This window comes from Dromaius novaehollandiae, chromosome 27, assembly GCF_036370855.1.
Source record: "Dromaius novaehollandiae isolate bDroNov1 chromosome 27, bDroNov1.hap1, whole genome shotgun sequence".
NCBI lineage: Eukaryota > Metazoa > Chordata > Aves > Casuariiformes > Dromaiidae > Dromaius > Dromaius novaehollandiae.
In genome coordinates, this window is record NC_088124.1 from 876,368 (window position 1) to 890,056 (window position 13,689).

At 56.3% G+C, this 13,689-nt stretch overlaps 1 protein-coding gene across 6 annotated transcripts in view; it reads left to right on the forward strand.

Moving 5' to 3' along the window:
* Positions 1–502: 502 nt before the first annotated feature.
* LOC112983865 (receptor-type tyrosine-protein phosphatase V-like) overlaps positions 503–13,689 on the forward strand; it is a 44,002-nt gene continuing 30,815 nt past the window's right edge. Inside the window, exons 1-6 of one of the 6 annotated variants that reach the window (XM_026101244.2) lie at positions 503–558; positions 1,305–1,384; positions 7,859–7,938; positions 9,033–9,096; positions 11,980–12,246; positions 13,331–13,600. In XM_026101244.2, the coding sequence (XP_025957029.2) occupies positions 1,339–1,384; positions 7,859–7,938; positions 9,033–9,096; positions 11,980–12,246; positions 13,331–13,600 (727 nt within the window). In that variant the 5' untranslated portion in view covers positions 503–558; positions 1,305–1,338. Of the gene's footprint in view, positions 559–1,304; positions 1,385–7,387; positions 7,939–9,032; positions 9,097–11,979; positions 12,247–13,330; positions 13,601–13,689 lie in introns of those variants that run through there. The other 5 variants (XM_064498230.1, XM_064498233.1, XM_064498232.1 and 2 more) reach the window with 5 other exon arrangements.

Below are 13,689 nucleotides of genomic sequence, written 5' to 3' on the forward strand. Positions count from 1 at the left end.
TCACAGCCCACAGGCACCTCCAAGCCATTCACGGGACTGGCTGTCTGTGTTAGCTCCGTCATGGCCTCAGGGCCCTCCTTGCCCCTCCCTGCAGTGATGTGAAGGAGTGTGTGCTGCCTACAAGGGTCCCTCCACAAGGATTCTTCCCCAGGGCTCAAGCTAGACATGCAATGCTTGAGGCAATGCAAAGGAGGGCTGTCTGCAGGGAGGTGTGAGGAAACGGCAACACCAAGCCTGCAGGTGTGGTGCCTCTCTTGTGCCTGCAGGCACAGCACAGTCCTCCTACTTTCTCCAGGGTGCAAACCCCTGCGGTTATGGGGCAGCAGTAGACATCTCCATCCATCTGATCCCTCCTCCATGGTGTCCTGCAGTTTTTGAGTGAGATGCTGGGCGAGCCCAGGCGGGCCTTCCTTCAGGACCAGCCCAGACTTGAACGTCAGGGCCATGCACAAGCAGCAGTAAATAGTGAGCAAGTGTGAGCGTGCATAACCGGCACTGTGCGCGCCAAGCTCACGGGGACGAGCTGTGGACCTCCGCTGCGGATGCCCACCAGGAGAGGTATGGGTCCCACTCTTTTGCCCCCTCCCTTCTCGGATGTGCGTTTGAAGTCGAGGTGTGTACAGTGGGGAAGGGACTGTGAATCTTCCTGGGGAATGTCAGGGCCAGCCCCGCACTCAGGTACAGCGTGGGCAAAACCTCGCGCGTAGCCTGCTGAGGCAGGCTGCAGAGGGCAGGGCAGCCTCGGTGCATGTGTGATAGGCATAGACGGGCATTACGCTGCTGTGCCTGTGCGATTGGGAGCTGGGGGGATTCGTACCCTGGCTTTCCAGCGTAGTGAGGCGTGGGGAGGCACTGGGTGCCTGCTCCTGTTGTGCTGCCAGCAACACACCCTTCTTGGCTATGTGAGAGTGGATTTTCTGGCAGTACCAGGCACCTCTGCTGTTACCCTGTGCTGGCTCTGTGCTGGCGCTGCCTTGGTGCTGGGACGCTGGGGCTGTGTCCCAGGGTGGGAGCTCAGCCCCCCAATGGCTTCTCAGGATGCTGGCAATGGGATGTGGGTCTTCCAGGCAGTTCAGATGCTGCCGTAGCACTGCTTGCAGACGGTGTGCGGCAGGCACATTCCAGACTGCCACAAGCCCCTCCCAGGAGACTTGGCGTCTCTTGTCCTGGCCAGAGGAAAGTGACTCCTGAGTCTGTTCAGCCCCAGGGCAGTTACCCACACCCCAAGAGGACAGAGCAGGTCTACCCGGCTCTGCCGGCTTGCTGGGTGTGCTCTGAGTAACTCACAGCCCTGCTCTTCCCAGGTCTCCAGGCACCTGGTTCACAGCCGCAGGCATCATGGGCCCTGCTGCCAGGTCTTGTCTGTCGCTGGCTGCAAGGAGGGGTGAGCGCAGAACATCGCCCAAGCACGAGAGAGTTGCTCCTTTGCCTCTTTGCCTTCCCAGCAACCTGGCCAGCATCAGTGTGCTTGGCTCTGAGCACAGTCCTGCCCTGCAGAAACGGTGCCTATCCCCCTCAGCCTGACTACTGGGAGATGCCCTGGGACCTTGCCCCTCTCCAGAATGGGAAGAGCTCCAAGGTTTGAAAGCATGGGGTGGGAGGCAGGTAGCAGTGCTGGTAGGGCTCAGTGTGGTTAAAGACCCACAAGGAGTTGAAGAAAGAGCATCCCAGTATCCTGGAATTCAGGGTTTGTGCTGTGCGGCTGGCCTGAGCCTTGCAAATGGAGAGGTCTCAGCAGCACCCACACCCTCCAAGGGCTCTGTCCCGAGGAACAGCCTTACCCCTTGTTGCTCCCTCACAACCCCAGCCATCACTCAGCAATTTTGGGGGGTGGCAGCAGGTTGAAGTCATGGCCTGGGGCAGTACGCAATGCTGGTGGTTACAAAGAGAGGATGGGGACCAGACAGACTTTGCTTCTGGGCCAAGGCAGGACAGGAGCCTGGGCAGCTGCCTTCAGCCCAGTTCCCAGAGCAGGAGGTCCAGTGGCACCGGTACCCCATATTGCTGGGCTGCTGGGCAACACAAGCTCCCTGGCAGGGCATCAGGCTGCCTGCAGGAGGTCCTGCCCAGGGAGCGATGGCAGTGCTCGTGCAGAGGGACAGGAGGGTTGTGCTTCTGGATTCAGGCACAGGGTCCTCTGCATAGTGATGGTGTCACTTATGGCGTAGTGCCAGGCCAAGGCTATGTCACACTGCACCGAGCCCTCTCTGGGTGACAGGCATTCCTGTTGAGGTGGAGTCCCTTCGGATTGAGTGGCAGTGCCTGTGCCCATGAGGTTTTCCCCTGGCAGCAGTTTGCAGGTGCTTTCCCAGACTCCGCACTATGCCCAGCTTCAAGAGCATTGCCTGCTGGCTGACGCCATGCTGAGCCCGTGCACAGACCCTGCAACACTCAGGGATACCCCCCCACTCTCCACCGTCTTAGGCACCAACTGTGCTACCCAGCTTTATGCTCATCCCCTCTCCTCACCCAAGCTGGTGCTTCCCACGCAGGTCCCTTATTTCCTCCAAGCATGGAGAGTAATGCTTAAGCCTGGCAGATGCCCCAAAGGGGACAAGCCCTGTGCCACCAGCTCCATGCCGGGGCACCTCACGTAAAGGATAGTATGTGCAGTGCCAGGGCAAACCTGAGGATGACTCTGCTCTGCTCTGAGGTTGGCACTTTCCAGTGGGGTAGCCCGGAGTGGTTTCAGACAGGGCTTTTACTGCTGCACTTTAGCTACTGCCTTGCAATCAATGTAAGCAAGACACCACACTGATGGGCGTGCTGTCAGAGGTCTCACCTCTGCTCCTGACTGGATGAAGCCTAGTTCCAGGTGCAAGGATAATCTCCCAGCCTGGGGTTCTCCCCCTTGTAGGAGGCCAGGATGTGGCTATCCAGATTCTGCTGTACCACTCCAGCTCAGGCCAGCACGGCTTTCAAATACTCAGTTTGCCAGGCGCTCCCCCATCCCCCTGCTCCTCGTGGTAGCCTTTGCTGCTTCACGGAAAATGTGATGACTCGGCAGCCCCTGAGTTTCCAGGCCTGGTTCCAACTGCTGGGTGGAGAGAACTTCTGAAGTTGTTTTTGGGTCTGGCACAACGGAAGGTTTCGCTGTCGGGGGGACGAAAGGGGGGCTCTGGCATCCCCAGCTGTAGGCGGGCTCTCTCTCTGTCCTTGCCTGTGGCAGGCATGGTGTCACTGGGGCGGCCAGGCGGAGAGCAGCACTGACACATAATGAGTGGCTTCTTCTGTCCAGCATGGGAGGCTGCTGAGCCCCATGGCGCCAGGGACAAGGCCTGGGTTTGGCTCCAAGTAGCAATTCAGGCTGGTTTCCACCACAGGCGCAGTCTGAAGTCCCTGAGCTCAGGTCCAGCTCAGAGCAGAACTGCTGGTCCATGGGCAGGAATCAAAGTAGGCTTAAAACTGTGGAGCTGGCATGGATATGTCCCCAAAGTCAGCAGGGTACCAGCTCTGTCTGCCCTGTGCTGCACCATCCGCAACACATGGAAGCTGGAAAAGCAGCTGGGCTACTGCTGGGGCTGTAGCGCCTAACGGTCAGTCCCAGCCCAGCAGGCAGCAAGGCACGGTGCCAAGGCATCCAACCAGGAGGGTAATCTCTCCTCCTACCCAGAGAGGCATGGGGCATCAGCACAGCATGGCAGTAGGCTCCAGTGGGGATGGAGAAGACATGCTCCAGACATTCCTGCTCTGCTCACCAGCCTGGAGATTGCGGAGGGTGGGAGGGGTCCTTTGATGCCTGGGCAATGCTCAGAGAAACTACCCCAGTAGTGGAGTGGTAGCCCCAACACAGGGAGCTGTCAGCCGAAGTTGTTTGCCAACAAGCTCCTGAGATGGCACCGCCCAGCCACTTCTCTGGCAGCTCCAACCCACCAAGCCAGGATGGCCGTATGTCCCCATTTGCTCTCTCCACTGCCGGACCCCCTTGCCCATCTGTCAGACAGAGCAATTCCAATGAGCCAAAATATGGGGCTCTATCACTGTGGCCACTAGGCCACAGGAAAACCTGTGGTCCAAAAGCCAGGGATTTCCTCAGCCTGCAGCTCTGCAACACTCCCAGCTTTGCCAGTGAAAGTGGGCACACACCCCACAACCCTGCCAGCTCCTGTCTGTCCTGAGCCACAAGCTCTAGCACCATGCTGCTGTGCACAGCTGGATGCTGAGGGTACACTCGAGCACAGGACACAGCTGGTGTGACAGCAGGGAAGGGGTTTCAGCCCAGAGCTGCAGGGATGCAAGCATAGCTGACCATCCCTCAGGTCTATGCTGAACTATACGTTAACAGTGACATACTCAGTCTGAGCTTCCAACCCCTACCAGTGTCCAGCCCTTAAGCCTCCTGTCCTAGGATGCAGGACACCCAAGGGCTGGGATGCCAGACCCTTGGAGACTTACGGGAATGCTCCTAGTCCAGCAGGGAGACAGTTAATCCTGGCATGCCTAAGGCAACTGGACCTGCTGTATCCTTCAGTGTCTGAGAGCTGTTCCCAGGTGTGGGGAGAGCAGAGCAAGGGGTCAGGCTAGAGGGTCCGTTCCCATGCTGATGGTCTCACTGCATAGCACAGCTGCCTGCAGTGCAGAAGTTTTGCAGGGAGGCTGGTGGCAGGAGCATTTGGGCTGCAAATAGGTGAGGCTGGAGGGGTTGGGCCAGTGCTCCAGGCAGGCAGATGTAGTGAGCATGTGTGGGCTCAGCTTACTCCCCAGCTGAGCAGGGCAGACTCAGCCCAGCTGGCATTTCCTAGGACCGCGGTGAATGAGGTTTGTTCTCTTGCTGGCCTGGAGCCCTTTGGTGTGCTTTGAAGCTCGATGTGCCCCACCTTGACTCTTTAGCCTGGAAACTTAGCAGGGGAAGCTAACCTCCTCCCAGGGCTTCCCTGGTAATCCAGAGTGTCCCCTGCTCCATTACCCCTGAATCACAACTCCCAGCTCTCCAAGCCTCCATCCTAATCCCCAGCCTCTTGCTTCATTAGCCATGGACTCATCCATTTTGGTGCTGCCCTCACCTGCAACCCTGGCCACTCCCCACCAACACCCCCCACCCACCCCCAGGGCACCACACTGCCCCATCCAACCCCACCACCCCTGCCCTGGCTTCCTCAGCTGGCTCTGCCTCTGCTCCCAGGCCAGCCTGACTCTCCAGGCTGTTCACTGCAGCAAACACAATCCTGTGCTCCCTGCCTTGATGTGGGGTCACCCATCCTACTTTGTGGCGGGACACCTTAGCCAACAGCCTGCACAACCCCCCCTCAATCCGAGTCCTGCCTGGTGAGATGAGGGTTGAAAATTTCTTTGCAAATGCGTTTGGGAACATGCCAGCTGTAACCTCCAGGATCCCGCCCTGGGGCCTCAGGGTAAACCTGGCAAGATCTCACTGCAGTGGGGAACTCTAGCCTCTTCTCAGCTGGCTGCAACCCCCCTGCTCTGGAAAGGGGCCTTTTAAAATAGCCTCCAGCCCACTGCAGCCTGCAGCAGCCAGCCTGGAGCCTCCCCCTGCTCTGGCCCACAGGAGGGACCTCCCTCCCCACCCCTGTGAGTGGCTGAAGGACGTCACCTCCAGTACCTGTGAGCATCCACCGTGCACCCAGCTACTTTCTCATGAGTCAGAGACTAGTCTTCTGGTCACTTCTACATTCAGCAACAGTGGTGGGTGTCTCCAGTCAGGGCTTTTACCCTGGGCCTCCATCACTTAAGCAGATGCATTTCTTATATATTTACTTTCATCCCCTCTGGAGCTACCTGTATTAAGGATGAAAAATGCTTGCCTACACTAAAGCCAAGGCACTGCCTTGTGCTCCCACTGATTTCTATAGCTGTTCAGGGCCCAGTGACAGTACAGAGCTCTGGGATACAGGGTGTACTCCAAATGGCCCATGTTATAAAGCCATGCATCTGTGTTAGGTGGGAACATTTGAGTTATTAATAGAGGGGACGCAAGGCGATAAATACATCCTCACCTTTGGGACACATAGCAAGGCCAAGGCTCCTTTACCCAGCGCTGTTTGAAAGTTTTTGGGTGGTCCCTGGGTGTTTCCACTGCTGCTGGGGGACAGGCTTGAGATGAGTCAAGTCCAAGAAGTCTCCCAAATCAAGGCAACTGACAAGCGTGACAGAGGCAGGGCCGGCCCTGTAGGGGATTGGGACACACACACACACCCCGCCTGGCCCTGGGCTTCACTTCCCTCAGTCTGCTTTTGTTTGGGGCCTGGGATCTCTGCAGAGTCATGATGGTGACCGAGGACAGGGACTCCTAGCACCATTCCCATTTCATCAGGACCTGGGGCACACTGTGTCCTGCATGCAAAGAGAAGGGGAGTCGCATGCCCTGTCCCGTTGTCCACCTGGCCCCATCAACCTGGGGGCTGTCAGGAGGTTTTGGGCATGGATGTGGGGTTGGAGAGGGGTCGCAGTCTGGGGCACTTGAGGATAGTTGCCCCTCTATTTTATCTTTGTTCTCAGTTAATTGCTAGGGCCTTCCCAAAGCCTTGGCCCAGGCACTGGGAGCAAGTCTGGCCCCCACAGGTCCCACTTTGCTAACCTCAGAGTTTCCATGGGAGCGAATCCATCATCCTGTTGGCCAGCTGGGGGATGAGTCCCCGTGGGATCCCACCCTAACAGGCTCAGGGGCTCACAGAGTCTGGCAGGGATTTAATAGCTACCCTTTGTGGCCGTGCTGGCTACCAGGACAGACTCCCACGGCCACACAGGCTGCACTGGCTTCCTGAATAGATGCATCACTGAACCTTTTCCAACACTGCCCCAGATCTCCAGCGCTGATGTGAAGCCAATGGCATCTCCACTGTGAATCAGAGCTGGCAACCAGCCACACACTGCACAGACACAACACACTACCACACAGTGCACGGCACTGCACATGGCTGGAAGGGCACAATAAACTCCTGACAGCAGCAGTGCAAAGCCCATCTCCTACAGCCCAGGAGAAGGTGTGGCACAGGTCAGAACCAGCCAATGCATCAAATAAACAGAGCACAGCCCAGGCACCTTCGCACCCATGAGACACAGCACACACAAAACTCTCAAAAAGTGTACACCCCCCCACAGCTCCAATCCGTCTGCACAGCAGCAGTGCAACAACGGGCGTCATACAGAGACACATCTCCCACGTCAGCAGGCATGACCAAAGCTCACATTCCCCATCAGCATCATGCACAGACACACAGGCATACAGAGCTAAAGGGTACATGAACATGCTGGGGACAGAGATACCTGGCAAGCTGCGCAGCACCCTAAATCTACACTCGTGCCAATGCCCCCTCCATACGTACAAGCCCAGCTGCCGGAGGCTGTGGTCCGCCTTCTCCTTGCTGGGGGCTGGTTTGGGCACTCCCTTCCAGCTCAGAGCCGCCATCTGCCCTGTCCTGTCTCCTCCCCTCTCCTCCCCTCCCCGCACCAACTCCCACAACTCTGCAGAGCTCCTGACAGCCAGACAGGGCTCCAGGATTGCAGAGACCGAGCCACAGCAACCCCCCCCACATCCTCCAAGCCCCCCCGGCAGGCAGCTCTCTGGCCGCAACACACACGCTCACACAAGAACAACTGCAGAGCCGCCGCAGAGGGACACAGATCCACAGGAACAATAGCAAATGCTTACAAGAAGACGCACACACACACGCTGGACTTCTCCCAGCCCAGAGGCGCGCTCTGCTCCTGCCCAAGGACGGCTGGCAAAGCTGATGTGCGACACGCTGGCATGCAACGCCTGCTCCCACTGATGTCAACCTGTCACTCGAGCTTGGAAAGCATGTGGGGACACAGCCCCTCACTGCCATGGGATGAGGGGCTATCTGGGGACAGCCACCACTAAGAAGCTCCCCCAACTTGCTATTCCTTTATTCTGCAGCAGCCCTGGTCCCAATGCAACTACTGCTACTGGCACTGCTTGTCCTGTGGGAACCGTGGCTCCTGGGAACCCTGGTAAAGGTAAGCCCTTGTCTCTTGAACCCCTCGTTTGTCTGTGCGGGATCTTGGCTCCACATTCACTGGCAGTAAGGAGCTTGCACAGTCCTATCCCGCTGAGGAATGACGGCATATTTCTGGGCTGCCTCTCCAGCCATGCAGCTGCACCAAATTAGCAACGTTTGCAATTATGAGCTGGCTCTTTCCTCCGCTTCCCCCCACCCACTATGCCCTGTTGCCCCAGAGCCTGAGATCAGAGCTTGTTACTGCTGCCATGGCTGCACGGCTCTTCGTCCCAGGAATTGGCTGGCTGCTATTCCCAGGGGGTGCGGATCCCCCTCACTCCTCTCCACACACACACTCTCAAAGGCAGTTGGTGGAGGAGCCAGAAATGAGTCAGACACCAGAGCTGAGGGGGAAATAACTACAGAAAGATGAGTGCTCCTCTGTGGCTTGTTGCTGGACAGGGAGCGGATAGATATTTCCTTTAATGTGGAGAGAACTCGCCTCAACTTAAAGCAGAGCATGCCCTGCTTGCACTGCTTGCTAGCAGGCTGTGGAGAGGTGGGTGTCTCGAGAGTTTGCTGAGCACCCACTGTGGGGTGGAGGGTGCTAGATGCTCTGAACCTGTCAGGACAAACTCCTGCTTGTCAGCCTGCAGCGGATGGCAGCTGGACTGAGTTCTGGGGTCCCTTCATCCCCCACCATGGTCATGGGAAGGGAGGGGTGCCTGTAGAGGGAATGAGATTGCTAGGGCCTGTCCTGAACTCACTCCCTACCCAAATCTACCCCTTATGCTCTGATAGTTTTGGTGGGATGTCTCCACCCCATGGGCAGTGCCCCATGTGTGTCTGCAGTCCCAGGACCCATGCAAAAGGCCAAGGCATCCCAAAAGCTATGTCTGTCTCCCTGCCTTGGCTAGGGGAGGGCTATCATTAGAGATGACCTGTGCTATCCTGGGAAGACAGGGTCAAAGTCCCCAGATGTCATGGCTGGGTGGAACCTATACCCAGCCATTCTGACCCCTGGCCTGGCCCAGGTCACCTGTCCCAGACTTTAGTCTCAGCTTGGACCACCTCACCTCACCCCTGTCTCTCTTGATGACCTCAATCCCCCAGGGCGAGAGATGCAATCAGACAGCATGGGCAGGGTTGGAAGGACAGGATGCACCAGGTGATAGAGGTAAGTCAAAGATGAGGGAAACAAGGAGCTACCTAGAATGTGGAGTGTGGTCTTGGTGCCCAGGAGCTGGCAGACGATCAGTTGTGCTGGGCTAGGACTTTGGGGCCTAAGAGTAGCTTTATAAATATTTTGCTTTAGATTCACTGCCTGTTGAAGCTGATCATGACCAGGGAAGGGGAGGGAGTCAGCTGCACCCTCTTCTGGTGCCCAGTCTCGTGGGGACCATGGGAACAGCCCTGTTTCTCCCAGCAGAGATGAGCTCCATGGAGGGCAGCATGTGGGAGATGAAAAAGGCTCCAAGCTCCCTCCTTCCCACAGAGCATCAAGTGGGCACAGCAGCGACACAGCCACAGGTCCCTACAGGGAGCTATAGAACCAGCCAGGCGGGATTGTGCTTCATGGAGCTGCTCCACGGCTGCTTTGAACTGGCCGAGGAGCAACACAGCCACGCTCACTCTGCACCTAGTGATTCCTGCTGTGTGCTTGCATTTGGCACATTCCCCAGCATGGCTCTGGCCCATTGTAATGAGCACTCTCCCAGATGATCCACAGGCAACATTTAGGGCATTGCATGTGTCTGGATGTGGCCATCTATGATGTGGTTAACAGAACTTAGCTATGGTTACCTGAACAGTACTATGGGCATGGGTCTCAGGGCTGGACGATGTGTCTGGCCTATTTTAGGCGTTAGTATAGCTTTACCAGAGAGGTGAAGATGACTGGGAAATGACAAATGCAGGAAGGCTATTCAGTTTGTTGGAAACCTAGGACCAGCAGACAAACATGAGTGGAGAACTCTTACCTTTAGGACACAAGAAAGATCCCATAGTGGAAAACCATCCTGGCCTGTCTAAAGCTGCTTGAACTCTGTGCCAAGCACAGTTCATCTGGACATCTTTGGGAGGAGATTAGGCATGCCCTCAGCTCCATGTGCTGCTGTGACTGGGTCTCTGCTAACAGCAAAGGGAGCCCAGGACAACAGGCCCAGCTGTAGACACCTAACTCACAGATACCCAGCTGCATTCACATAACCCTTCCCAAGCAGACTATTTCCATACCTGTGTTTGAACTGCCCAGGAATGGCTCTCAGAAGGTGTTTTCAGGGACCTGGCTCCCTTTGCTCCCTTTTTGGCAGTCTAGTTTTCCCTCTTCTCTTTGCACCCTCTCTGTGGAGTAAAGCTCTCCTTAGCCTAGCAGCAGACTTCAAATGACAGCACTACGTGAAACAGAAATAACATATAGTTATGAAAGCGTCATGCTTTTCCAGCTTTGTAGGAAACCCACACAAAACACCTGAACAGTCCAGAAAGTGTACCAGGCCCAAATATTCACCCCACACTATTGCTCCTCTGCTGCTGCAGACAGCCCTTGGCATGCCTTTGGGGCAATAGCTGTGCTTGTTTAAAGCTTTCTTGTCCTGCCAGATCACATGTAAGCCTGTTACAACACATTGCACATCATAAATTGTAAGTGCTAATTATTGCACAAATGTCCTATTGGCACTGGAGCTGCAGATCTTCTATAGTGTATCCCAAAGGCCAAAAGCAATAGAAAGCCTGTAGTTAACAATGATATTGAGGAGTGGAGAGTGTGTGACAATCTGCTAGCAGAGTGGTCCCTACCAGGGGCTTGTGGGGGGCTGACCCCATAGCAAGGCAACTTGGAGGCATGGGGGGGTAGGCATGGTGTGTGGAGGGGTCACACTGCCAGCTTGGTCCCAGCATACAGGCTCCGTCTCGCTCCTTTTTGTGTAGACAGTTCCTGAGCAATTCTAAGGACAGGGACCCACAAATGAAACAAATCCCTATATGACACTTCCCATTCCCAAACACTCTCTGTCTGGATGCCATAGCACTGGCCCTGCAGCCACAGCGTACTGACGATGCCACTGAAGCAACTCCAGGACAGGGACACACCTTAGCAGTGATTCATGTGAATCTGGTGCCACAATTCCACCACATCTGCAGCCTCCTGCTCTCCCTGTGTCTTCTCTGCACTGAGCAGGGCAAAGCACAGCACTGGCCCCACGTACCTGGGTGGCACAGCAGGTTCCTGAACGCCCTGCACTGGGTGACCCTCTCTGGGCTGTGGTGCAGCCAAGTGCAGGACAAGCCCCAGGCCTGTTGCTCCCTAGCAGTGGGTCTGGTTTATCCACGTGCTGCAGGGACCAGGATTGATATCTTGGCTCTCCCAATCCAGCTAAGTTCAGAAAGAACCTCCCTTGTCCCCAGCCCCAGCAACTCTCTCTGCTCTGCCTTAGTGACAGTGAGGTGTCAGTGCCTGGATCCCTCAAGGGCAGCCTTCACCATCCCCTCTGTCAGGGATCACACAGAGACAGGTACTGCTGCAGGGAGAATAACTGCCCCACTGCCATGTCCACCCTGTTCTCGTGATGGCCCTTGTTTTGCCCCTGCAGCTGGGTCCAGAGCCCTTTGACATCTTTTGGGGGGCCCATACCAACCAAGGAAATACCATAAGATGAAAAGCAATGGATTATAACCAGACAAGGCAGCAGTTCTGCCATAAACCTGGGGCTGTCTGAGAATAGCATGGGGTGGCCTGAAGCTGGAGGCCTGTTTTTTGTCCACCAGAAGAGATGCTCTATGCTTAGCAGGACCTCTTTCACACAGTGTCTTTGACCTTCACTCCAAAGGGTTTTCAAACACTCTCGTGTTTTCCAAATGCTGCTGAGACCTTGGGGTCAGGGGCCAGGGGTGTCTGACCGCAGCGGGCCAGTGCCCATGGAGTTGGCCTGTGCCAAGAAGTGCAGAGAAGGCTGGTGGGCTGGGGAGCCTGGCGCTGCACACTGGCTGCCCACCATGCCTCCGCTGGGGCCAGCAGCACCACAGCTCCCTGTTGAGGATTTCAGCTTTACCTCCGCAGGGACCCTTCTGAACCTCAGCGTGGGTGACCATAGCCGCTCGGACTCTCTCCTTCTCTCCTGGGATGAGCCGGAGGGGGGTGCCATGGGATATTCTCTCGCCCTCTCTTCCCTGGGGCCGGACATGCTGCTGCAGAACAGATCAGTTGGACCCAATAACACCAGTTTCTGGTTCCACGGGCTGACACCTGGCACGTGCTACAAGATTGAGGTGACAGCTGCTCTTGCCTGCATGGACATCACCAGCCAGACAGTCACAGGACAGACAAGTAAGAGGTTCCCCAGGGACTGCAGAGTCAATGGGTCTAAGTGCTCCTTCCTGTCCTGTCCTGTCCTGTCCTTTCTTCATACTCGTTTGGAGGGTGCAAAGTTCAGGGCTATGTGGAATACTGTGAATCCATGGGGAAGCTGGGTCATTCCCCACTTCCCTGTCAGTTAGGGTCCTTTCCTGATCCCCAGGGCCTATGGGTAGTAGATTATTCTGTCATCCATGAGGAGGGAGGGTCCTGCCCCTGCACCTTGCACTAGCCAGGCCACATTTTCTCCTGGAATAATGCAACAAGTGATGGACCAAACCGTGATGTGGACTCTGGAAAGAGCTAAGGGATAGAAAAGGTCATGCTTGGAGGTCTAGAAAGAGGTACAAGGAAGTTGTGTCCACTCCATGATTTTGGCACACCTCTGGCAATCACCTCTTTGTCCACCAGCCCTTGCTCTTGGCCTTTCCTGGCTCATCCCAAGGGACTGGGGGAAGAGAAAGCAGGACTGATGAGCTCACGGCTCAGGTGAGGACATCAGCCATTGCCTGCTTCTCTCCAGAAGCAGATCTCCAGAAGACCCTTGAGTAAATCAGTGCAGGTGAAGGTGGAAAGCCTGCTAAAGGAGGGCAGAGCAAAGGCAAGGGGTTGGCTGGGAGAATGGATGGAGAGAGGATGGTGTCAGACTGCCAAGTGGCTGGGAATCCATGTGGGGAGAGCAGGGTTTGGCTTACAGTACAGAGCTTACAGTAAGGCAGTTGGTGGGATCCACAGGGCCAGGAGGAATGGAGGGCCCTTGCACTAGGTAAGCCTGGAGGCAGGTTTGATGGCTTTGCCTTTTTTAGTGCATATCCAGCATGTTGTCCCTGACATAGCTTCATTGCCCAGTCTGAAGTGATCTGACACCCGTGGGAGACCAGAGAAGCTGGCAGGGAGCTAATGGGGCTGTGCTTTGGGAATTCAGTCTTGTTGGGCTGGCCAGTGGGACCTCATCAGGTGAGCTGAGAAGGCAGTGTCCCACCAGCTCCCAGGCAAACTGGCAGATCAGGCATAGCAAGACAATGAGCAAACCCTGTCTGTGCCACGCTTGACCTAGGTCCTTCACCTGTCCGCAACCTGAGCCTGAGCAGTGACGGGAGCTCTGCTGTGCTGCGTGCCTCCTGGGAACATGCCAGCGGGCAGCGAGACAGCTACCACCTTGCCCTGTACCACAGCGACTCCCAGACGCTCGTGAGAAATGCATCCATCCTGCCAAACGCCTCCACATTCCTGTTTGATGGTTTGTTGGCTGGCAGTGAGTATGCCTTGAAGGTCAGCACACTGTCTGGAGCCAGCCAGGCCAGCACCAGGATCCACCAGTGGACAGGTAGGGAGGGAGGGATGTGCCTGCCCAAGGCGTAAAGGAAGGGAAGGGATAGAGGTCAGAGTGGCTTTGGAGGGGGAAACGCAGCACAT